The 25,981-nt window shown below is 42.2% G+C and overlaps 1 protein-coding gene and 1 long non-coding RNA gene across 12 annotated transcripts in view; one reads left to right on the top strand and one right to left on the bottom strand.

Moving 5' to 3' along the window:
- Positions 1 to 25,981, bottom strand: part of CCDC85A (coiled-coil domain containing 85A) — a 170,229-nt gene that overhangs the window by 95,296 nt on the left and 48,952 nt on the right. For 10 of the 11 annotated variants that reach the window (XM_068675285.1, XM_068675291.1, XM_068675293.1 and 7 more), the window contains exon 6: positions 19,167 to 19,300. In XM_068675285.1, the coding sequence (XP_068531386.1) occupies positions 19,167 to 19,181 (15 nt within the window). In that variant the 5' untranslated portion in view covers positions 19,182 to 19,300. Of the gene's footprint in view, positions 1 to 3,291; positions 3,406 to 19,166; positions 19,301 to 25,981 lie in introns of those variants that run through there. The other variant, XM_068675288.1, reaches the window with a different exon arrangement.
- Positions 13,257 to 15,974, top strand: LOC137853202 (uncharacterized). Its single transcript, XR_011094314.1, has 2 exons — positions 13,257 to 13,367; positions 13,489 to 15,974. It is a non-coding gene; the product is annotated as an uncharacterized lncRNA (long non-coding RNA).

Genomic DNA, 25,981 nt, shown 5'->3' with positions numbered 1-25,981 from the left:
ATCATGTTAGAAAGCTATTTTATAGTGCAAACGTTTTTTTCAGCTTTGCAAATCTTGTTGCTAAATGGGTATTAAGGCAGACTACAAATTAGAGCCATGTAAATTAATTAAGGCCGAAGAGGCAGTTTTGGGGTTGTTCAGATTTCTCTGTTTCGGTTCCTGCCTGCCTGTGCCCTGTCCTTCTCTAGGAGGTGACAAGCAGCATGTCAGCATCTTCTCAGTCTGCTGCCGTGGCAGGAGGAGGAATTTTAATGGGCTCCTGAAGTTTATGGATATTAAGAATCAGATTTAGAATTGCAGGCTGAGATCACTCCCATCTTAGTAGCACAGATCTTTCTACAAACGAGCAGTACTGTGGTGTCCTCCTTCCTCATCTTTGCATACAACGGGGCAGGTGAACATGGGATAAATGTTAGCTTTGAAACTCAATGAGCGTTGACAGGTGACATTTCCTCCTTTTTTGACATGAAGATGTTTACATGATGTCAGAGTTTTCTCTTCAGTGCATGCAGATGGCAAACACCACAACGTACAGGCTGCAGAGCCACCTCCCCTCCCCCATTTCCATCAATGCATGCCAGTGACAGCAGGCAGGATGGAACTAGAGAAAATGAAAAATGTTTATATGATTTCCCACCTTAACTTTCTTCCTAAATTTACCATCCCCATACCTCCCTTTCTTGTTACCGGGACATTCCCATGTGTGACACAACTACTACCTTTAATTCAAAAAAGACATTTTGTGCTGAAAAACACATTAAAAAGAGATGTAAGTTCCCATCGTGATTATTTATTTTTGTAATTATAATTAAACATATATACACTGACCTACCTGCTAAAAAGAGCAAGGTAACCTTTAAAAGCCTGGGTCTACATAGAGGTGACCTATCTGGTGTGCAATCAGTTCTGACTTCCTTTTATTCAAAATAAAGAATTGCAAACTGCAATGCTTACAGCAGTTTGACAGCTGTTTTAATACCAGGAAACGACTTGCTCTGCACTGGGCCAGCACTGTTTTCTTGTATTTTTTCCTTTTTCAGCCACTGGCTATAAAAAAAAAATAATAAAATAAAAAAATTTGGCAAACAGTAAAGAGCACAGGAATTGCTGGTCAGCAGTCTTGCTATTTCAGCATCGTGGCTGTGCCAGCTGCTTTCAGGAAAGCCACCTTTTCTGGTCAGGCTTTGCAGGTTGCTGTCACTAGGGCTCGTACAAACACTCACTTGTGGCTGTGCCCCCTTGGCCGAGCACTTCAAATAGTCCTCCCTCAGCTTTGAAGGCAATCCAACAGTCATCTCATCGACCTTCTTTACTGCTCACTACTAACCTTCAAGAAATTTCATTGTTTTGCAGAGAAAACCTCATGATTTTCCACTGACACGTTTCCACTGCTGAGCAGTACCCCTGTCCTCGCAGTGGGTCACAACGTGTTCAGAATAATGAGCTCTATCCCCGAGTGAATTCCTTGTCCAGTTTGAATTGTGACACCAATAGGTACATCCTAAACTCTCTGTTATCTTTCCAAATCCCAGTAAAGCTGTAACACATTCTAACACTTTTTTTTTTCCTTACGCTGCCATCCAGTTTTTCCAAAGGAAACACAGCAGTTCTTTTCATGAGCTTTTTGCGAATTTTGGAGGCTGACACTCTGCCATGCAGTAATTCCTAGAAAAAGTACAGCAGAACAACTGAACATTTGAACTCCCACAAATAACCTCCACAATGATTTTCCACATGACCCAGAAGAATTATTTTTAGAAGCAGAAAAGTAGTTTTATTCTCTATTTCCACTTAATCCCTGTGATGTTGGATAGGACATTCAAGAAGGATGAGTGTTATTATTTCTCCGTGATGCGTATTTGTTTGGAAAAACTATAATTCTTAGAAGTACCAGCCATGATGAAGACATGCTGTTCTAAGTACTGAGTAACTCATGGTAAGAGACAGCTTCTGCCTCCCGAGAATTTACAACCAAAACAGATGAATTAGAGAAAATAAGATGATGAGAAGCTCATTTTGCAGGCAGGGGTTCTTCAGTTTCTAGTTTCGCCACGTCGTTTTGTGGGAGCGAGGACAAGTCACCAGTCCTTCTGGCCTTTAGATTCTCCGCCCTGCTCAGCCACAGGGAGCCTTGACCACCTTGCTGTGAACTGAGAGGTTTTGGCAGAGGCTCTCAAACGCAGCCTCACCTGTGATCCAAGCAGGCAAACTCCCCTGCCTTGCTTTTCATGCTCCTTTTTTCACTTTCCAGCACTGGGGGCTCTGGGCGCCACGGGGAGGTCAGGGAAGATGCTCAGCAGTACCGACCACACCACGGCTTTTCCAGCTTTGACATCCTGCTGGCTTTGGAGCCAAACAACATTCGTGGGACTTCCACAGCATCTCTATTCTATTCACTCCTCAGCAGCTCAAAACCACAGCAAGTGACAAACCCCCGACAAATAACAAATGCTCTGAGAGCCTTACGGGAGCCCAGCATTTCTGACAGCAGCTCCTCAAGCCTAGCAAACCTTCAATTATTGCAATGCTAAGGGGAGATGCATGATGTGGTATCTTGCACAAGACAGTATCGTTTCCCACACAATTTTAATTATTTGCTAATCTCTTGCTTATTTTTACAGCCAGAGGACAATCAACAACTAATGACAAATGCTGCATGAGCAGCTTTTTCTGTACGATACTAGAGAGAACTTGGATTTGCATGCTGCAGCAAATGAAGCTATAAATTCTATTTACTGTAAAAGCCCCTTACTATATATCATATTCCAGAATAACACAAATTCTGGTGCAAGCAACATTGCAGCACGTGGTTGTGGAGGAGCCAAGGAAACGTGGACAGTGTGATCTATCAAGTCCCAAGAAAACACTGCTGCTCTCCACGGATGGCTGATTTTCTTACCAATTAGTTTTTTGGTGAGACAGCACAGGGTTTGTGCACTGAAAAATTCTGAGATCAAATATAAACGTATAATATATATTATGCCGAGATCAAATATTAAAGCTCTGGCAAATAAAAACCCCAGCAAATCCCTCATCACCTATTTTAATAGATATTTTAGTAGCTAATAGTAAACGTAATCCAAACCTACTTATAGGACTCTCATCTATTTCTGAAATATTTTCTAGAATTGACACACAAGCGCTTTGTGCTCACATCCAAAATAGTGCAGAATGCTTCAGAAAGCCACGACATTTCATGTCATTTGCCCCTCGCATTTTGACAGGTGAGGCTCCACACTGCTTGTTTTAAGCAAAGAGCACTGATGTGCACACTACAAAAGGTTAACTTACTTTTATCCTCGTTTTGCAGGTAGAAACAGTTAAATGATAGACTGTAGGAGTGTCAGGATCACAGGGGACCTACATCTCCTCGATAATGTGCCGGACACAGTTCAAGATCCAGGCCTATAAAGAAATTCATTTACTGTGAAAACACGCAGGAATATTCCCAGAACATATTTGACAGACGAAACAGAAACATCTTATCAGTCCTTCTTCATTTGCCCCTTTCCACAAGCCCTTCTCTGCCCTGTTCTGGAGAAAATTAGATTATTTTTAATACAATGTGTCACGACGTTGCTGTTGTGTTATCTCAGCAGGGCGCAGGCTGCTGCTGAAAGCCAGCACTCGGCAGGGACCAAGCGGAGCTGCAGCTGCACTCGTGCATTATCCCCCCAGGTGCTGCCCATCGCGGAGAGAAAACTCACTTGTTTTTTCCTCCAACCCCTTCTGCTGCTCACCATTAGGAAGAAACCACAAAACCTGGAGAGCAGTGCAGAGCCCAGGGGCAGTGGGATGGCAGCAGCAATGCCCCAGCTGAATTTGGGCACCTGGCCTGGAGCAGAGGACAAGCTTGCCCCAGCAGGGCAGGACAGGGCTCCGGGTTCAGCCCAGCCCCAGAGAGCAGCAGCAAAGGGCTGGGGATCAGTTCCTGCTTCTCCTGATCCCCACGGACTCTCCCTGCTGCTCCCACAGAAGTCAGGGAGCACCTTGCTGGGGGGACACTGTGATGTTCTTTCCAATGAGATCCTGTGTAAGCACAAATTTGCAACTTGCTGCTCATTCAGTTTGCAAATCTATCAAAACACCTCAATTCGCCTTATATATGTATATAAGGTTATTATCATCAAAAAGTCAAAAAAAAAAAGTTTCTTGATTTATTTATTTAAAGGGTTTTTTGTTTGTTTGTTTGTTTTTTTTTCCTTTTTATACCTCCCCGAATGCAAACTGATCCTAGAGAGCCCAGGAGAAATTCAGCCACACTTGAGGCAGTCCCAGCCGCAGCTCCATGCGTGTGCAGGGCCAGCACAGAGGAACGCGTTTGCTCCCACAGCTCATCTTTATCTGATTTCTTCCTCTCCGGGTTCATTGGCTGTACTGAGAAGCACGTTCTCATTTATACAAACAGCATTCTAGTTCTTTAATTAAAATGCAGCTTAATCAGAAACAATTGACTAGGCATCGCCGAGGCACAATATAGAACAGCTTGTAACACAAGCCGCAGCATTAGGGCTGTCGACGATTTTCATTTGTTTCCTTATTAAGGAACATAAATGAGGCCTTAAATTATTTGGAGATGCTTAAAGAATATAGGTATGAGCACTTGGTGAGTTAATCACATCCAGACAGAAGACTATTGGTAATTTCTTTAATTACAGTACAACTAATCAAACACAGAAAACTCAAAAGAATTGGCTGGTTCCTATGGATTAGGCTGCAGGGGTCCCATCTAATTTCAGCGACTTAACCCACAATTTCAAGTAATGTATTTCAACTCAAACTCCAGAACAAAAAGCAAAGCTGTATAGCAGATGGTGAGGTTACCATACCATTTTCTGTATTTTTATTTAATACAGCTATAGCTGAGGTTTGGTGGAAAGAGAAAATTAACCAAGTTATCAGACGAAGTCTTCCTAGGGCATTAATACAATCAGTTTAATGCAGCTGCAAAAAATTAATTCATAAATTCTTAAAAGCCAACTAGTTTCAACCTTTGTCCAAAAGAGCAAGTGTAGCTGTCAAAGCAAACGCAGATGTATAAACTGCTTCTTTTGTCCGTTTTACAGCATTATTGTTTAAGACTAGAATTTATTTTCTTTATGTTACTACTTAGTTATGTTTATTTAGGTTTCTTCATGTATAAAATAAATTACTGTAATTAGCTTACTATTGTTGTGAATTGCAATCTAACTCAATTTAAAATCATTCTTAATATGAATTTTTCATATTTCTAAAAAGTCTTTATATAAAATATTTATACTTGGCTAATTCTGACATCTAGAAAAGAATGAGAGCAGTTAATCGAGAATGGAAATCAGCTCCTGCTAGAGAAGACCTAAAGAATCTTAGAAGTATTCACAGTGACACATGGAATAATAATTACTTTTACATGGCGCTATAATGGAAGAGGTAATAGAGTGTATTACAATGCACGAAAATAATACCCTGTCCTTAATCCAACATATGGTTTTCATGAAAGATGAACTTAAATTACAGAGCAACCATGAAAAAAATAAAAGCTAGCAAGTGAACAGAGGGACAGACAATTTACTACCTTAATATGAATACAGAAGGAAAAATATCTATCTGGCAAAGCCTCTTCACACAAGGATGAAAAGTTAACTTTCAGGGAAGTTCCCTTGATTAAACGAAGCAGTTGGAAAGAATGTGAGTGCAGCTCTCCCATCTTAAAACAGAGGAATTGCCCAGACTTTTCAGAAGCCTCCAGGTTTTCATGGGTACTTTGTCATATGCATTTCTATCCCTTGGTTCTCCAGCAAACTTGGTATCCTCCTGCTAAATCTCATTTATTGTCCAGCCAGTTCTCACCTTGAATTTCCTAGGAGCTTGCTGACCTCAGGTGCACACAGTTAATTCTTCTTAGCCAATTTATCTTATCCTTCTTTTCAGCTAATTCAATTACTTCGTGATCAGTGATAGAAGACAAAGAAGAAAATAAAACTAGCATAACATTAATGAGCAGAGTCCGGAGATTCACCTAAAGGTTTTCCTGGGAGATGTCTTCAGCGGACCCCAATGACCTGAGCAACAAAGGGGGATGTTGGTGCCGTCCTCCCGAGCAGTCCTGGCACAGCAGGACCGGTTGTGTTCCGCTGCCATCCTCTTGAGCTCTGGCTCAGCTTGCAGCCAGCACATGGGACTCACGCACCTGCAGCGCCTGCACAGCAGGACAGCCTGCACGGGCCAGTGCTTCTGCTCTCTCACACACATGCAGCGTTGAGCTCTGCTTCTCGAGGCGGCACTTGCAGCACGACTTCCTTGGTGCCTCCCCTCAGCACGCCTGCTACCACGTCCTGCACAGGGTTTAATTCCCTGCCCGTCGGTCCCCGGCCCTTTTGCTAGTTGTTGGTGCCACCACGTCCTTCCCTCTCCCTGCTGCTCTGGAGCGCTGCCGCTGCCCAGACACCAACCAAGGTACAGTGGTGTACAGACAGTACCACCAGCTGCATCTGCTGCTATCTTCCACCACTAGGTATCCATTAAATATGGATTAGAGGAGCAATCAGAGCATTTAAGATATAATTCCTGCACGCTGGTTTCTGTGAAGGAACGTGGCATTAGTTAGGAGGTCATTATGGGAGAGAGCTTTGCATGACTTCTGTAGAAGGAACAATCACAGTAGTAATAATTAATGTGTAATGAGAGGTCCCAGCCCAGCCTTCTCAGTTATCCAACTCTGGCTAAGACTTTCAAGAATACAAAAAGAACTTCTTCAGATAAATACCAATTCAGAATCAGGTAGTTTAGCCTCTAAGTACAAGAAATTTTATTTTCTCTTATAAAAAGTGTTCTAAAACCTACTTGGAGCAAACTAAATGAGGAAGAAGCCTGGCCTGTGACTGACAACACAGACCTCTTCTGGCATGGATGCGAACACCTCTTCTTTTGGGGGAAATTGTGTAATTTCCCTGAATACAAATTGACCAATTAAAAATAGAGGAAGACTGACACTTCATCTCACACAGCTATTATGAAAACAAAGACACTAGTGCTCAGTGAAGGCTAGCAACCCTGTATGCCACGGAGAGCTGAAGACAGAACTGACAGTTTACTCAGGAATTTGCTTGCTCCAGACACGTTGGTTCTTGATTAACCAATTTAAGACGTAGTAGTGCATACGAATCCAGTGAGGGAGGCTGCTCTCTGAGATTGCAAAGCCCAGCAGCAAGGAGTGACTTGCTGCTCATGCACTCAGGAGGAGCTTTGCTGACAAGTGAAAGGTTTAATCAAATACACAGAGGGTACCCAAACTGCTGGGGTAGAGCATTCCTTCTGCTATCTGTGCGCTTCGCTACGTATGCTCCTCGTGCTCTTCGAAGACTCCGTTTTGTTTTAGTTCCAGCCAAAGAGGATTTCCTCTCTTCAGCAAAACGCAGAGGCAAATTCTGCTGATCCTGGAGCGCTAGGGCGGCATCCGGCAAGGTTGTTTAATTGCACTGCTAAAAGACCTACGCTCCTGCAACTTCGGAGCTGTCTGTAGGCAGGGAAGTAGTGCTCTCCTGCAGCCTCCTCCAGTTCAGAGAGGATTACACTTCTAGGCAACACCACCAAATGATAAGCCGTGCACTTCCACACTACTGCAAGGTGAGACAACATTTAATCCTGAAATTAAAACTCCGGAAAAAAAAAAATGTGCTCATGAAGATTTAAAAGTTGATATGCAGCTGTAGCGAGCTAAATGTAGTTTTGCAGCACAAAGTGGAGACCGTAAAAAATATTAAAAGGCACCATTTTGGACCATTTAAAGTTGCTAAGGATACATGCACAACACAGATTACCTGGGGTGGTTCACGTTTCTCTAGCTGTCCTTTAATATCATAAAATATCGTTATCTCCACTTCAACTAAATGATGCCACAAAATGTGATTTCAGATGAAGTGTAATGGGGAAAGGTGATGAACCCTGCAAAAATAAGCATTCTGTAAAGATGAAAATGTTTCTGCTATGGCAGATAGAATACACTAAAACCTCCTTACAGCTGGAACAGGATCATGAGATGTTACTACAGGGTTTGCCACAAGTACTGTGGCAGCCTTAAATATTTCAGCAATCAGCGAAGGTGCTGCCTGGTGCCACGCTCAGATTCATGCAAGCACTGATTTAGGGATTAGCCGAAGAACCAAAGACCCAAGTACCTGCAACAGCTGGAGGAGACTTGAGCTCCAGAGCATGTTCTGAATGAAGTTTTCTGCCATGCCTCAAGAGACTGGGTTTTCCTCAAGCAGCAAATCAGGACAGCCCAAGTTCTCCAGCACTGTTGCAGCTCTGCTCTCTTTATGTTCTCTAGTGCTACCATAAGCTTGGCTTAAGCCTTGCCTGAAGTGGTCTCTGTTTTTATTTAACAGCTGGGCTTTTGGAATTAAGTGATCACCAAGAGGCCCAGGAGTGAATAGAAATGACTTTGGCTTAACAGTGAAGTACAAATTGTGATTAATGAAGACACAGCCACCTTGTGCCAACAGGGTGAGTGGTACTTACATACATACACAATTCTCAAATCCAATCTTTTAATTAAAAAAAAAATCATTAAAAAACGATGCTCAGGTAGAGACAACTGCTCCATGCAATGTCACAGAGCATTTTATTGCTTAAGTCGTTGAAACATAATTTTGAGTGGCATCTTCCTGTTTGGGCACCACACTAGAGGGGATCCTATAGCATTCACACGGTGTTGGGCAGTGACTTTGGGCAAAGCACCAAGTAAAACCAGTGCTGAGCTGTCACTGCCCCTCTCCGTGTGGCCGCACAGGGCTCTGTGCTGCTCTTCTGAGGCTAAAGCACAACCAAGCTGCTCCATGTAAGGAAGAAAAAAGGACTTGCCTCCCTTTTTTTGTTGAAATTTGTTGAAGGAACAGCATTTCCTAGCAAACTCTCCCAGAAACAAGGGTTCCAGTATAACGGTGGTCAAAACCTGGTCCAAAGGAAGGTATGCTTATTTATATTCTGAGGACAGCTTTGAGCCCTTAGTATCTTGTTTTCCATATTAGCTCTAACAAAGCGTGCCTTTTCCAAGGCTTGCTAATGAGCCTAGCACACTTAGGAAAAAATTTAAAGTATACAAACAAACTCACTGTCAGATGGGTTTTTCCAAGGCCTGGACTGAAACTCACAGAAATAAGAAATAAATGTTATGTCCCTCCAAATCTATTACAAACTCTGATGAAGAAAAAAAAAAAAAAAAAGAAAAAATGAAGAAAAAAAACTTGATTCTTGGGCCAAATCTCCCAGCTGCTTTTGCAATTCATAACGGGTCTGGCTGAAGAGTTAGTTCATTTTTATAAATCCAGTTCCTTTTTGCAAAAAATGTTACTTTAATAACATTCAAATCCTGATTATTCCAAGCTTAAAAACAAACTTTGTTAAAAGACGGTGCCTTTTCCTGCAACGCACTTTCACTTGACACACATGGAAAGAACTCCCTGGTGTTTCTTTAGGAAATTGTGTGCCCCTTCCAGAAGTGGCATGGTTGCTCAGATTAGGATGAGCACATATGAGAAGAAAATTAATCAATCAAGATAGAAAGATAAGGAGACTAAAATTATGGTGATCGGTAAAACTGTCAAAGAACGCAAAATAGTAAAGCTCCACAAATTACACACATCAAAATCCAACTAATGGGTGAGCAATCAATGCAAGATCCAAACCGACAACATTGCTCCAAATGCCAAAACATACGAGTGTCAGTTTTTGAAAGATGTATTTCCCTGTATTTCCTGTATTTCATCAGTGCTAATCAGCACTGGATTCTCAAGGAATCTTCTGCCTTCTGGCAGGTGTAACATTTTCAATGATCCAGTAGCTAACAAACATTTCTCTTCTCCATATAAACTCATAAATAGCACAGATTTTATACCTAAGCTGTTGTAAGCAGAAACCAGAAAACATTTCTGCACTCAGTTACTCATGCAATTGGGTAACTTCTGGGTGCAAATACACGTGCGAGCTGTAATCTGACTCACCTGAACATGCTCTCCTCGATGTTCGAATTTTCCTGTCAAATTACACAAAAATACCCATATAGGAACTGAATGTGTTTCTCAGAAATGCATATGCTAGGTTTGCCACAAAGCCTTTTTCCACTTCCAAGCTCCATTACTCAAAATAGCTCTAGCTCTGAAGTGTTGCCAAGAGGCTGGCAAGACACAAAGCAGCTTTCACATGCGAGCTGCAGCCACTTGTTTCTTCACCTCCTAAGCGACAGTGAAGGGGTCTGGAGAGGTCTTGACCAGATTAAACCTTTTCTCCGCCGTATGCACCAGAAGTCTGTAGGCAGCTACTTCTCATAATACGCTCGTCTTTCCAGCATAGAGGGTGTACTTACAGAAGTAAATGTTATAGCTGCTGACATTTTATAAATTTCATCCCAAGGACAGCCCAACAGATCTCAGCCAGGGTATCTCTAATGCCATGACACTCAGTGACACAACACCTTTCGGTTCTCAAACAAGTATGCCCAGTTTTGACTGATGAAAAGTCAGGAAACAAGCTAAAATGCATCACATTAAATCACACCAGCAGTCGCTCGTTCTTGAAGGGAGAAGCCTCCTTCAGATTATGTCACCTGAAATGGGAATTATCACCAGAGCGATTTTCATGGAGGTTTAGCTTCATCACAGCAAGTTCTCCAGCTAGTCCTTATTGGGAGGAAAGCTTCCCATGCTCCCTGAGCACATTTTTGCTTTGTAGTGTCTAGCACAAGCTACAACCCCCTTCCTGTTTCCTCATGCTAACATTAGACCAGAGGCCACCTCAGTAAACCAAATCTTTGTGAACTTCAGGGAGGACAAAGCCAGCACCGACTCCATCATACAGCAAACCCTCCTTATCTCACAAAGTCCTGCACCATGCTATGATGGGAACCGAGTGCCATCGAGCACACGCAGGAACACGTCATCCTGAGAGCGAAACAGCAGCAACCTGGAGCTCAGAAGCTCACGTCTCCTCTCCTCAGAAGCCAGATCTGTGGTATTTCGTGGAACAGGGCTCCAGGCCAAGCACCAGCAGACCTATGGGACGACGAGGAGTTTGAGAATTCCAGAGTTTGCTGCTCCAAAAATATACTGTTTGACCAGCCCGCTGTCAGAGCGATTCCTACTAAAACAAACATTTAACATGTGCAAATACTAAAAGATGAATTTCCTGTTTGAACAGTCAGCACAACAGAATAGTGCCAAAAGAATCATTGCAACATCTGTCAATGTAACCAACCAGCTACCAGCCAGAAAACAGGACAACCATGCTCTGTCATCAAGAGACAGAAAGAACGTCCCAGCAATGCCTTCCTGCATCCCAATTCTCCCCCAGAGACGAATGAGTAGCAGGACAGGGTGAGAGTAAGACTGTCACTGCCATCTCCTGCCCTTCCCTTCATACCCAAACAAGGCAGTAAGCAGCTTAGGAGCAAAAGCACCTTTGGTACTGAGCTCAAGGACCACACAAATGCAGCAGAAGAACCATGCTCTGGGCAGTGACAAGTTTAAGATTCATCACCCTGCCGTTGCTCTGTCCTCATCGATTCCAGCCTCTGACCTAACACTAATAGTCCCCACTAACCCATATCCCTAAGCTCTACATCTAAACGTCTTTTAAAGACCTCCAGGGATGGTGACTCCACCACTTCCCTGGGCAGCCCATTCCCATGCCTCACAACCCTCTCAGTAAAGAAGTTCCTCCTAATATCCAACCTAAACCTCCCCTGGCACAACTTTAGCCCATTCCCCCTCGTCCTGTCACCAGGCACGTGGGAGAACAGACCAACCCCCACCTCACTACAGCCTCCTTTAAGGTACTTTTAAAGAGCGGACCTAACGGGTTGGTGGGGCACTTTTGTTGGGTTGATTTTTTTTAAACCTATTTGAGGAACCAAAAATTCCTCTTCAGCCCAAGTACCTGAAAATAAGTACAGCTGTGTGCAGTGAAAAGGTTAAGGTTATCAGCTTTGCAGCCATGCTTTAAAAATGATGTATAAAACCAAACAAATGCAGATCTAAACAAATTAAATCTAGTCCACTTCGACCAGTTGAAGAGCACCCCCCAGGTTCTAGAAGGACGAGGCTTCTACCATAAGCAGCCAGGAGAAAGTTCCCTTTTTGAACTTGGTGCTGGTGGAAATCCAGTGAAAGATCTCCTGAGCTGGCTCTTGCTGTTGCAGCACACGGAAGATGCCAGACTGCACCATGATATCTCAGCTAGAATATGCTGGAGCAAGGCCAGCAGCAGCAAGACGACTGATTTCCAAATGCTCTGCCCCTCAACACCTGTACCAAGCCTGCAGAAAGAGAAAGCAAGAGCTCCCTGCTCTTCCAGCTTATGTGCCTGGGATCTGTACACGTGAACGGGGCCTTAGCTTCCCAACCCCTTTTTCCTGTTTCTATTTTAAACTAAAAGGAACCCCTGAGAACTTGTAGCACGAGGCATGTCCATAAATCTCTCCCAGCTCAGGGCATCTGAAGTGCCAGCACAAAATGGTGTATTTGCAATTTGTGGCAGGTTTGCTGACTGCTACTTGTAACGTTGTAAAATCATGGAAAGTAAAAATGGAAGGAAAAAAAAAGCCATTTCCACGGGGACTGACACCTGCATTAGTCTATCCAACATTTCCAGCATTTTACACTGTCCTCGGCTTACTTGCACACACTGGTGGTTGCAGTTCCCCTTGTTTCCTTTGGGAAACCACCCCCAAACATAATCCATCTCATTTACAAGAAGCTCTTCTTGATATTCGAGCTCAGTGCTCTTTTTCTTTTAATTCTGCTTTACCAGGCTTACTTATACTTCTTCCCTCTGAAATCGCTCCTTTATTGCTTTGATACACAATGTTCTCCCTTTCACTGATAATTAGTGGAACAGTTACATTCCCTAAACCCCAATGTCAACACAACAAATTAATGGAAAAAAATCTGTAAACCGTTAGCTGCATAAATAGAATCATAATAATAATAATAATAAAAAGCCACCAACAACAAAATAACAAAAAACCCTTCATAATTACATTCCTACACAACAGCAAAACCTGTCTTGATAGCGTGGATTCAATTATCAGAGATAAAGTTCGGAGGAATAAACCCCCAGCACCTCTTTAAACACAGGGCATGACTGCAGAGCAGTTTCCTGAAGCCACGCCACGCGGTTCGAAGCAGTTAAATCCAGCTGGCTGAATGAACCATACAGCTGTGGCTTCCCTCAGCTCTTAAATAAAATATTAGGGTGTGTTTCTATTGTTTGTTAGCTGTCATCAGCCCATCTCTCAGCTGACGGAGGTTAAAGGCTATGTAGATTCCTGGGACAGCTGTTTGGTAATTGTCACAGCCAGTTACTTGGTAACCCACGAACAGGGATCTCAGGAGGTAGGTTCTTGGTTGCTAAGCGATAAATTCAGGTAAAATAACCTTTTCCTGGATTTTATTGTGACTACAGCCTCCAACTGTATAGTCCCAAGCTACTTTTTTTTTTTTTTTTAATTCCCAGGGATGGGATTTAAAATCATTGCTGAATAACTTTTCTGGGATCTCACGCAGCACTGAGGATGGGTTAAATGAAGTGGCACTATATTCCACTCCTATTTAAATAGATAAATCCACAACAGACTTCCCTCAGCATGCTGCAGTGTGTGTAGTTAATTTGCTGGATATAACAGAGTGATTTACACAACAACAGGCTGAGGAAAGCAGAAAGAGAGGCAGGCCCTCCTGCAAAAAGGACTTTGTGTTGCTATTTCCTTCTCTTTCATCTTTTACTTACTTATTTATTTATTTATTGAGAAAGCGCAACCTACAGGTTTGAGCTGAGCCAGATGCTTTTGTGACTAACGCTTGCTAAGCAAACCACCGAAGACCTCGCTGTCCTTGGCAGCATTATAGGGGTCAAACTTCCCCACGTACGTGGTCCTCTAGCAACTTTCCCACGTGTGTGTTGCAAGCAGGAGCTCTCAAACATCATCCCAGCTTCAGTGCCAGATCTTCGTGTAATTTCTTCACCTACAAGACAGAGATACTAGCAAGCATTATTTTTCTGCATCACAACCTTATTTATGAAGGCCTTTGAGGATGAAAGTCTGCTCTTGCCCAACAGACACATAATTTGCTGATGTGTCATTAGCAGAGATACAGCTGTGCGCAGTATGGCAAGGCGCTGGCGACGGGTGAGAGGAGACAGGGGTCGCTTGGCCCAGGCTGTCAGCAGCTTGTCCTAACTCCGGATGCGGCATCCACGTGTGACCCCGAGGGGAGCGCTGCGGGCTGATGGCTTCCCAAGGTCGTGGGGAAAAGGGCAGCTGCTCTGCAGCTCTGCTCGGGGAAGGGTTAACGGCCCTGACTGCTTCAGCTCGATCTTACACAACCGCAGCTTGCAGCCCGCATGGCTGTCCGTTCTTCTCGTTTGTATTTTCTACAAAGATATCATTATTAGTTGCTGCAGGACAAATCCTTTGACCTCTTGTCGTTGTTATTTATTAATTCTCATGTCCATCTGCAAGGACCAATGCTTGCCTTCCTCCGAGAGAGAGATACAAAAAGAAGCTGGCTGAATTGGCTGCACTAAATTCACCTTGCCACTACGAAGCAGGCCAGAAAAGGGCTATGGTTCGGGGTCGGTTCCCAACAAAGCTTCAGCATGGGCCTCGGGGTAGTTGCTGACCACCATCTACATCCATCTATCGGTAAGCATAAGTGACTCCAGGAGCACCAGCCGGGGGAGCAGGTGGCTCCCCTTTCCAGCAGGGTCTCAGCAGTGTGGCGAAAATCCCATCCCACTTCTTGGAACCGGCCGCATCCCCAGAGAGCAGCAGGCACAGCCTCTCCCGTAGGATCTGCAGGAGGACAGCGAGTTGGTCCATGCTCTGGAATGACACTGTCTGCTTTCCACTTTCCTTCTGGAAACAACTGGCAATGTCAAGATGATTTTCCAGACACACTGGAAGGATGGCTGCTGGACTATCGCGTGACTTATGTTCCTTTTGGGGGGAAGAAACCTATGGTGTTCCCTTGTTCATAACCCGTAAGTGTATGCAAAGCATTTCTGTGGTATGTGCATACAGCAGCTGCAGGCTTCTGACCAAAACGCCCCAGTGCTGTGACACAAACACACCTTGGTTAAGAAGTATCATAGGCTAGAGGAAAAATATTTTAACAAAGATAGGCCAGTTACATTATGAACACCCCAACCTTCAGGCTGGGTGGCTCCATGGAAACATATACAAGGGGATAATGCCCTACTGAAGGCAAGTCCTAAAAGCTTGTGGAACGGGTAATTTCTGAAAGCATTTTCTGTCCTCATATGCTGTAAGAAACTGATGAAACACACTTGGTAATACTCAGATTGAGACAAGTATTTCTTTAGTGTCTTTTCTCTGTGTTATAACCACTGAACTACGGGTGTTCTGCTACCCTGGCTAGCCAAATAATCCTTCTTTTTTATTAATAAAGGTTAAAGGAGTGAACTTAAACCTTGGCTTGAATGACTCATGTACAGACACGTACCAAAGCCTTTTGTTGGAGCCACTGTCACAAAGATAACACAGCAGTTCTCATTTGAATTACTACAAAAACTACCACTGAATACAGAGGTCTGGCCCATGTGTATAGAAAACACAGTGGAAAAGATTACGGTTTCCAGAGGGGCAACAGGTCCTACACTTCTGGTGAAGCAAGAAGCTCATTTGCCAAAGGCAAATTTTCCTAAGCAAAAAGAATACGAATCCAAAATTCACGCTTCCCACAGTCTTACTCTTTTTCTTTTATTTCAAGTTACATCTTCTTATATATCAAATTGATTAAAACAGTTGCACCACACGTTTGTACCAAAACCCATTTCAGTAGGAAGGCAATTGCCCCAGCCCAGCCTGCCTATCCTCAATTCCTCCAGCCCCAGAAACACAAAAGCTCTAAAGGTGTGTTTTGTTTAAGGCACTTGATTTGCATGCAAACACCAGGCAGAAAATATCAGCTGTTTTCAATGTGCAATTGGCAGAAATTGGGTACAGTGCCTTAAATGGAGATCACACAATACTTGGTGGAACACCGGAGTCTAAAGGCAATGTAGATGAAAACAAGAACTGACAGTGGCTTTCAAATGCAAAAAAAATAATAAAATAAAATAAAAACAAAACAAACAAACAAACAAAAAAACCATAAAAGCAAGCTAGAGTAATTGGGGATGGTAGGGAATAGGCACGGGTCATATTTTTCATTACAGGCATTAAAGAAAATTCACACTCGTTTGCATACATCACATTTAAAAGTGTTAAAAGATGCACTCAGATGAAATACAATAATATTGTACTCCCATCTCTAAACCACCCATCCCAATCCATTTCGCTTCTTCAAACCGAGGGAAAGTGGTGGTTTCTGACAAAAAGCAAATACCGTCTTCTGTGCAAGCTGAAGCTGAGCCAGCACCTATAGAGTCAATGAAAGCATTCCTGTTGACTCCAATATGTTTTGGATCAGGCTCTCGGTAAGACAGACTCTTAGACCAGGGAATTGTCAGTTACTGAAGTAGAACATCTCATAATCTGCCTCATAACCCAGGCTTCCTGTTCCTCAAAAACACTTTTTTGAGGAAACGAGGTGCCATCTTTGTGAGACATTCGCAGGCAGCTTTGAATGCTGAGGAAAACTAACTCATTGCAGCAGTCATACTGATAAGGGGTTAGCAAATCGGTTTCAAAATGCTACAAAGACCTAGTGCAAGAATTAAGCATGCTGCTGGATTTTTGTTATGCAGAAAGAAATTGAATGCCCCTTTTTCTACAGCATATTATCATCCTGTGCCTAGGACTCATTTCTTCCCTTGAAATGCCATCATTTTTACATTGTTCTTTATCTTTCTGTTCATGTTTCAGAAGATGATTAAACTTCTAATAATTAAGCAATGCCTTCCTCCGACTGGCCAGGCCCTGCTTCTGTTTACTTATTCTGCTGCTGCTTAGCCACTAAGCCTACCTAAAGCAGTAGTGATTAAACAAGCCACGACTTTTTGGGACACAGGCAAACGTAGAGTAGAACAGGGAAGGCAAAGATTTTTAAGTCACAGAAACCTTAAAATAGCACCCTCCTCGCTTGTCATTTTTGTACCTTGACAAGATCTCCGGCAAAAATTTTTGCATTTTCAGTCTCACAAAAACCATGGGTTCTCCAGCAATGAGGCAACGGAAAAAATCAATACTTGCCATGTACCATGTAACCAATAGAATAAGGGCAATGATTTATGTATGGATGGATGCAGACTGAATCAGCTGGGGCCTCAAACAGAGGGAGAGAGAGAGAAGGAGAGAGAGAGAGAGAGAGAAAGAGAGGTGTGGGGGTGAGCCGGACTGCAGTGATTATTCCTACACTATGGCCAGATTTTTTTTTCTGCAGCAATAATCCCCCTCTCTAGCACTGCAGGACATAGAGGAAAGACTAGCAATGTGTGGAATATATGATGGACCAGCTTTTCGCTTTTGCCTCAGAATAATGATGCTATGTTGAATATTAAGGTACAGTAAAAAAGGAAGAATGATATATGGTCTGCAGTCCTTCAATCTTCCAGCTACCTCCACCCTAATAAAGACCAATCCAGTGGGTCAACAAGCAATAGTTTAAAGAGAGTCAAATTATCAACAGGATAAAATGTACCATCACTGCTTCATGACAAGAAAAAGCAGGAAGGGCTTACTGAAGAGAACTACTGTATACCCCAGGAGTTTCTGCTGAGAATATAGTTTTGTAAATTGGATTACCAGGGATACAGCACTATAAGGTATTTAATGACTATGGTAACTTTTAGGATATCTAATACTGCTGTTGATTTAAAAACAAAACTATCAAGATAAAGATTTACTTATCTGTTTGTGTGATGCAGGATACCAATAAACACTTATCCAAACTATATTCTATGCTTTATTGCTGTATTATTAGTAAATAGCTAAGAGATGACTTTAAAGTGACAGAAATTTGCTACAGAAATGTCATACTGTTTTATAAAAATATCTCCTCTGTAGTGTTTGCAAATTGCTAAAATAAACTGTAAACATTTCTGCAATGCCTTGGATATTCAGCCTGTATTTACATTTCTGAGAATCAGATGTTCATTCAGTACTTTCAATATTATAGTTTGCCACGAAGTAATCTTGTTATAACTAATATTTCTGCCGCAATTACCATTAACGACTGAATCAATTCTCTTTTCTCCCAGTAACATGTATGTAACATTTAAACCTCGGTATTGGCAGTCTTTCTCTTAAGAAGCATAATGTTCTCAGATAATGCTATAGAACAATAGGAGGCCACTAGTTAAATGCACTTCAGGTTATGCAATGTTAGATTAACTAAATCTTTAAGAATTGTAGCATATTTGAAAGCCCTGCATTTTATGTATGTCTGTGAATTTATCAGGTCAGAATAACGTAGAAATAATTTCATTTCTGACTTTCCACAACATATATATGATTCTATGCTAGCGAGATTAATCATTAGCTACCAAACTACATTTTTATGTTTTATGGTTGAAATAGCAATGAACAGATTTAATTTAAGTAAAAATAGGTTTTAGGTTTTAAAGAATGTGACTGCATGTGACCAGACTTTGGACTTGAATGAAAAACATTTCTGACTATTTTGCTTTGCTGTTACCTCCCTACCTTTTTTATATAAGTTATACTATGCTTAGCATAACACAACATACACCTGTATGGTCATATCAAAATAACAGTGATGCAGTAAAATAATATCCTACAAATAGACTTTGTATTTAATTTCCCATTCATTTGACAATGGCAGACAATATATTTCAGAGAATGAAAGTATGGAACACATTACAAAGCAGAGTATATACAGCTCATTAGTAAGTCAGGCAGAAAATTCTTTTTGTGGCAAACAGGAACAACTAATGGTTCTGAGAGCCTCGAGTTCTCTCCCCAAATTGGAATGCAAACATTTCACGACTGCAAATATTACTCAGGCCTTGGAATTATGTTAGGCTAAAATGGAAAAAAGCTGCACCCTATGTGCCAAAATTAAAGCAGGACAGAAGACAATCCATAAGTGAAGGTGAAGACACCTTAACAACAGCTTCTAGTATGCACATAAATATGATGTGAATAATTTAAAGGGATTTCTCAAACTTCTCAAAGTATTGAGAACAGAGCAGGTTATCAATATGCTTACCTTTGAGTAACACATGGTAATTCTTCTGCTTTCTTTCTCTTACAATAAACACAGCAGCAGAAACTCCACGTACAATGCTGGACTTCCTTGAATTTTGTTCTGAGCTTCAGCCAGAATACCATGGACCTGGAGCACTTGGAAATGAAGAGGGATTAACATGAGAACCTGGGCACTACCCCAAGGGAGAAAACGCGACAGTCTACGAAACAGGTAATAGCTCCCCACAGCACCACGACCAGGTGAGTTATCTGAGCAAACAATGCTTTGGAGCCAGTGACGTAGAAATTATTGTTGAAAATTAATGAAAGCACATTGCCTTGATCCTGGACCTGCACTGGTTTGGTAAGTTGAAATACAAGCTTGCATAGTGAAAGAAATCTGACCAAAAGTCATTTTAAGTGTTCACCCGGTTATAAATGAGTATAGCAACACGGAGTTCATTTTAAAACAACAGACAAGTTTCCATGATATAAATGAAAGGCAGAGTGCACTATCTTTACTGTACTTCTGCATCTAGACACACTGCACTCTGTGCTCCAAAATTTGCAGTGGCAAAAAACTTAAAAAATGAGTAATATTGTTATAACTAGAAAAAGCTTGAGATAATGATTGTATTTGCAATACAGAAAATTATTTCAATGTTGCATGTGAAAGTCTTTTTCATGCATAAGTAAGTTTGGTTCTTTCCAGCATACTGTGTACTCTTTGCAAATTATCATTTGAAAACCTTCTTAAGCTGAAGAACTCTCGTGGTAAAAATCCACAGCTGTATTACTGGAAGCTGATACAAAAACACTGGAGAAAAAAAAAATATCTTATTCACCATTTTAAAAGAAGGAAAAGATTTTAATATGATGCTTACCACAACTCATTTCCTTCTCATGCTTTCAGCTTTTATTACAAGAAATATGCAGTCAGGGCACAGTCCCGTGTCCATTTAAACTAACAGCAAGATTATCCGTAACACTAATTAAAGTATTTTAGTTGACATCTTCTTAGCATTTACAATATTTGTACTTCGGGAACAAGACCAAAAAAGAAAGTTGGTGTATAACTTTATGCAACGTTCTTAAAACATGTATTGTAAGTAATGTGTTATTTTGAATTAATTTTAAATACCAGAAAACGTGTGCATACAATTGTGTATTTGTGTATTAACATCTTAAAACAAACCTGCTAAAATTCTCTTAATTTCTCTTAAAAGCCATACAATAATTTAATTTTTTTAGGTACACACAGATAGAAACACACATTTAAAACTTTTTTATTAAAAAAAAAATTAAATTGAGTATTGTAAATTGTCACATAAATAAGGAAACATCACGGAATTTACTTAATTGAAGTGCTTTATCATGCACTAAAACTGGAATATCGTAGATCATCAACATGCAGATTATGTCTTCACATATTGTTGTCTTTGTGTGCTCAAAGGATCAACATTTGCTAGAAACTGCTAAGCTACTTCTGAAAAAGTGCAGCACTGCCAGCTCTAGCTGGAACCAGCCACAGCCGGGGTAGCGAACAGCACAAGGTTCAGCCTAAAACACAACAAAGCAGACCAGCGAATTTATCAGAGATTTAATATTCGGTATTGTAAGGCATCAAATTTAATAAATAGCAGAAGGAGCAAAAAAAAAAAAAAATCAAAATAAAAGCATGATAGGAGATGATTTGAAAATATCAGAGACACAAAAGCAGGATACCCGCTGCAAATAACCTGATGTTCTCTAGGCAAGGCCTCAGTGTTGTGAACAAAAATACAGCAAGCTAAATGACTCTTGCTATTCGCCATATAACAAAACCAAAGTATTTGTGTATCACTGCTCTCCCTGACCATTGGATAGCTAGTGGTTATCATTTGCAATTACGGTAATTGCATCTATTCTTTGCTATTACTTCCCATACTTACAGTGCGCAACACAAACCTCATTCTTTTATCTCATGCAAACCACCCCAGCTCTGCCAACAGCTCTTGAATTTTTAAAGAGGTAACGCTCTCCCTCCTGCTTCTGCTCCTCCTGAAATTTCCTGACCCCAGATCTCACGATAGAGCAACTTCCATGGATTAAACAGTTCTATAGGAGTCACCTAATAAAACACTATTAATTGTAATAGATTTTTGTTTCTTCTTCCAATGATATTTCCATGGCAACATTTTCACATCCTATTGTTGAGGGTGTTCTTCATTCCCCGCGCGGGTTAACCACAGGGCAGGAAGGGCAGGCTGTTGGTCAGCCTTTATTTTCTCTGGTCCTTCAGCAAAGGTTAGTTGAGGTCACCAGAAGCCAAAGGGTAATTACTTTTCCTCAACAGGGTTAAAGTCACACAGATTGCTATTGAGACAACTGTATGGACGACCTTCAGCTTTTTATGTTCAATCTTCTTTTCTTTTAGCAGCGCCAGCGTTAATAAGGATAGAGGATAGGGAAAAGCCCCAGGAGCCGCACGCTGCGTGCATCTCCAGCACCGCGCTTTGCGGGCGCGCTCCTGCCTGCTGCTGCCATTGGCATCAAGAAATCAATTAGGCGAGTCCCAGCCGCACAAGGTTGCGCAGTGATTAAACACAAAAGCTATCAACAGCCCAAAAAAGGACCTATTCTGTGATTTCTCTGCTCAAATAACTTTTATAATTATTCCAACTCAAGAACTTTTTAGCAGGGCCAGCACCCCGGTTTGTCTGCTTTACCAGACTCAAATTCGTCACCCCCCTCACTTGCTTCACTCGCAGTGAATCGGGATTGCAGTTTGAAATGGGGAAGATTTCAGAGCTCTGGGTATCCACCTGGCTCCTCCACAGAGCTTCCCATGGAAGGACCACCACCTTGGGAGCGTGGAGGGACAGGAGAGGGACAGGCAGCCCCGCACTGCAGGGGAAGCCAGGAAAACAATCAGGGGAACTGAGGACTCTGTGTGGATTCGGGGGAGGGAAGGCAGGCTTGCTTTCCAGCTGTACCCTACACAGAGCTGAAATGTGCCCAAATTGTAAAGCAGCTTACCACAAAGATCTAGCCTATAAAAAAATCACAATGCCTAAAGCCCACTGTAGGGAAAATGCAACTAGCTTGTGATGAAGACCCCAGGAGCCGAGTAAGTGAAACCTCAGCCGTGCCCGGCTGTTACCAGCCACTGCAGGTAGGAGGCGAATGAAAAGATAGCGGGTGTATCCTCCCTGGGGCTCTGGCCTGGGTGGCACTGGCTGCCTGGCCACCTATTCTTGTCCTTCTTGTGATACAATTATTTTTAAAATAACTATTAAAAGTCAGTAACACGAAACAAGAAAAAAAAAAAAAAAAAAAAGAAAAAAAGGGAGGGGGAGAAGTCTTCTTTCTGAACCTTAGCTTTGGCCCCATATCTTCTGGCTATCTTTTCCAAGCTCAGTGCTGATGAAATTAAATAAATAAACAACATAAGGATCAGGTTTTGATCATTACAATATCCATTATAAATTAGGGAAGAGCAACTCAGCTCCTTGACTGATGCATTACTTTGTAAACTCAGCAAAAGTTATAAATAATCGCAATGCTGATAAATGATAAATGTAAGATTTGGTAATCAATCAATTCAAATGGGGCTAAATGGAAAAATAATGCATCATTTATATTTGGCTATATTGTACAGTATGTAAATTATTGAGTACTTGCTATACCACTTTCACTTCAAAGAGGTGGTAGACAAATAGAGAATCATAGAACAGAATTATCGGACTCTAGCCTTGTAACACTGTTTAACCATCTGCGCTGTACACAACACATTGGTGGCACGCCAAAGGTCCTCAGAAAGTTTCTTCTCTCCAGTTTTAACAAGGGCAGATCTTTCTTTGTTTTGAAGTTACACTTCCCCAGGCACAGCACCTGCTAGCTCCGAAGGACAAATAGTAAATCCTAAACAGAAATCCTGTTAAACAGGGTTACAGACAATATTCTTAAATTAAGCATAAATGCATTACAGGGACTATCCACCAAGAAAAAGCTTCAAACACAGGAATTTAAGAGCTAAAATTTCACAACTAACTTAGACATATACGTTACATCGAACATTCATACATATAAAAAATCCAAACACCCTACGTACCGAAAACCTGTTTGGTAAAGGCACTCAAGCTTCCTTCCATTAGGGAATGACTCGATACAGCAGCCACATGGTGACGATTTGTCCTTAACTCTATTTGCAATCTTGCATTTCTCTACATTAACGAAGACGCTAAATTTTTGGAAAGGGAATTTCATTTCCCTTCTTCTGGTCGTGATGCTGGGAAGCATGTCAGCCTGGGACAGCGCACCAGCACAGGCTGAGGTGGCCAGCTTTCACCGGAGCACACCGCCACTAGGAAAGGGCTTCCCCTTGCTCCGACACCTCCCAGCAGAGTCTGGGGAAGAGCAGTGGGTCTGTGCTCTGTGAGGAAATTAGGAATTTCCAACTACTAGTGAGCCATACCTTCTGAATTTCCCACATTTTCACTCTCACTTGAGTAAAGGCAACTGTTAAGAGCTGGTACAGAACAAGGCAGACACAGGAGTTATGGGCACTTCCCCACAAACTCCTGTAGTATTGGAAGTCCCTTCTGTCCCATCTGTTCAGAAAAATTTGGGGTTTCAGAAGAATACATAAACATCCAGGGATAGATTAAAACACCCAGGGCGGTCCCAAGCGATTTCAGACAGCTACCCTGGCTTAACCTGCTCCCTTGGGGCTCAGGCTTCGCAGACAAGGGCTGCGAAGTGCTGACGCTGGCAGGCCAGAGAGCCCAGGAACATTTATTCACTCTTTTTTCATCATTAATTTAGGATATATCGTATCCAACCTTATTTAGACAACATTCACTTGGCCAAATGCAGACTTTCATAGTAGGTATTGAATCATTAAAAACCACAGCAATATGATATACCAAGCCTTTTATAGATTGAAAAGTCAGAAATGGCGAAAAACACTACTAAAATATAAAGTTCATCTACCTTTTCCTCTGGTAAATCTGTGGTAGGGTACCACAGTCATAAGAGATTTGTAAATGGTTCTTTGGATGCATTTTGCATCCACAAGCAATGACCAGTAACAGCATGAGCTCGGAGAAGACTGACTGCGTCGGCATTTTTTTGCTTGGGAATCTTCTCTTGGGTTTCTATTTTGTCTTAATGAGCAGAGACTGAAAAAGAGCATCTCTGCAAACCGCCCAGGCTGCCAAGCCATGCACTCCTCTCCACTCCTCTTTGCTTATCGCTACGCTTGTGCTCACTTAGCTCCCAAATTACACAGGTTTTAGCTGAAACAAAGGGTTGGAAAAAACAAATGTTGAAGCTGTTTCCTGACATTTTACCCACTGCAACAGTTTCTCCTACAATGCCTCTTCTCAGCCTCAGAGTGCAAATACTTGCCAGGATGGGACACCTTCAGCTTAAAGCTCCTCAAACCTTCAGAGGGCAGACACCTCTCAAGCTAAAAGGGCTTTGCAAAAGTGTGACAAATATTTGCCACAACACTGACACAATTTCTTTTTTTTTTCTGTAACATAGGGAGGAAAGAAAGATGTCCCAGTGGGACACTAAGGTGCATGTGTGTGTGAGCTAGCAGAGAATCCCCTTCCTACGCCGCAAGCACAGATTGCTGAAGCCAACCCACGCTGGCCACTAGCTACATCTCCAGCAGAGTGGGGATGGCTGCGGATGGCTGCACATCTCCCTGTAACACTGGGAGCCACGAGTGGCCCTGCCCATTAGCTTTCTGATCTTCAGGTGCTTCCCTGGCCCCTGTAATTTCCATGACTACTTTAAGCTCTGTCTTTCCCATCAGTTCTCTCAGTAGCGTTTTCTATTCTCTGAAGGATCCTTCAGTTTGAATCCCTTTTGGCAGCTACCTGGACAAGGTCCTTCTTCTGGTCGCATCTGTACTGAAAGCTAAAGAGCAAGCTCAGCAGCAAGACTCGGTATTTCATGCTAGGCCAGGTTCCTGGTTGGATTTGACAGTCTTGGAGGTCTTTTCCAACCTAAACAATTCCCTGACTGTAAGCCACATTCCTGGCTGCTCTCCCTCCATGCTACAAGGTGTTAGTCCAGGTTCTCGCAACCATTCTGTCTTAAAAAACGATACACCCCCTTTCTACAAGCAGCATCTCGGGGCTACCATGTGGCGTGAATCTCTCCCAGTGAAATTAAACCCCCATTCGATTCCAGCACTTCTCTGTCATGAATTCTACATCAACTCATTGCATTAGGAACAGTGCCTTCATTGAATAGCGTACCTCACTCCATTGGTTCAAGCTCCATCCCACAACCAACTGGAGACCTAGGTATGGCAGACCGGGTAACTGTTACAGCGGGTAACAGAGAAAGACACCAATGTCAGTCTCATAAGCCACCTGCTCTGCTTAACCCCGTATGCCACAAAGACAGACATCCAGTGGACTGTGCTACTTGTGTGTCGCTTTGGACATCGCTAGGAAAAGCAGATAAGGAAAAGCACAGAGACCCTGACCTGGCACTTACCTGCTCACCCATGACAAGTGCTTTCTTCCACACTGTGCCCCCCAGCATCTTGATTTTCTGCCAGCTTTTAAATCCCAGCTAATTAGCAGTTTCACTACTCCTTATGATTTCTGACTTTCACAGTTTCTAATTAGTCCCTGCAGCGGTCTATTACCTAAATGAATTGTGATATTCCACTTGGTATGTTAAATGAAAATACTCAACATCACCATTTCTCCCTCAGATTATTTACCTCCTAAAGCAGTAATTTTGTTCTGAGGATAACACGTCTCAACTCTGCCACTAAACTGGAAGTCACTGAATGAAGAAAGGTAAAAGGAGACAAAACTGGGTTGAATA

Source organism: Anas acuta, chromosome 3 (genome assembly GCF_963932015.1).
Source record: "Anas acuta chromosome 3, bAnaAcu1.1, whole genome shotgun sequence".
NCBI lineage: Eukaryota > Metazoa > Chordata > Aves > Anseriformes > Anatidae > Anas > Anas acuta.
Note: the sequence above shows the minus strand (reverse complement) of the source record. Positions and strands in the feature narration are given on the sequence as shown.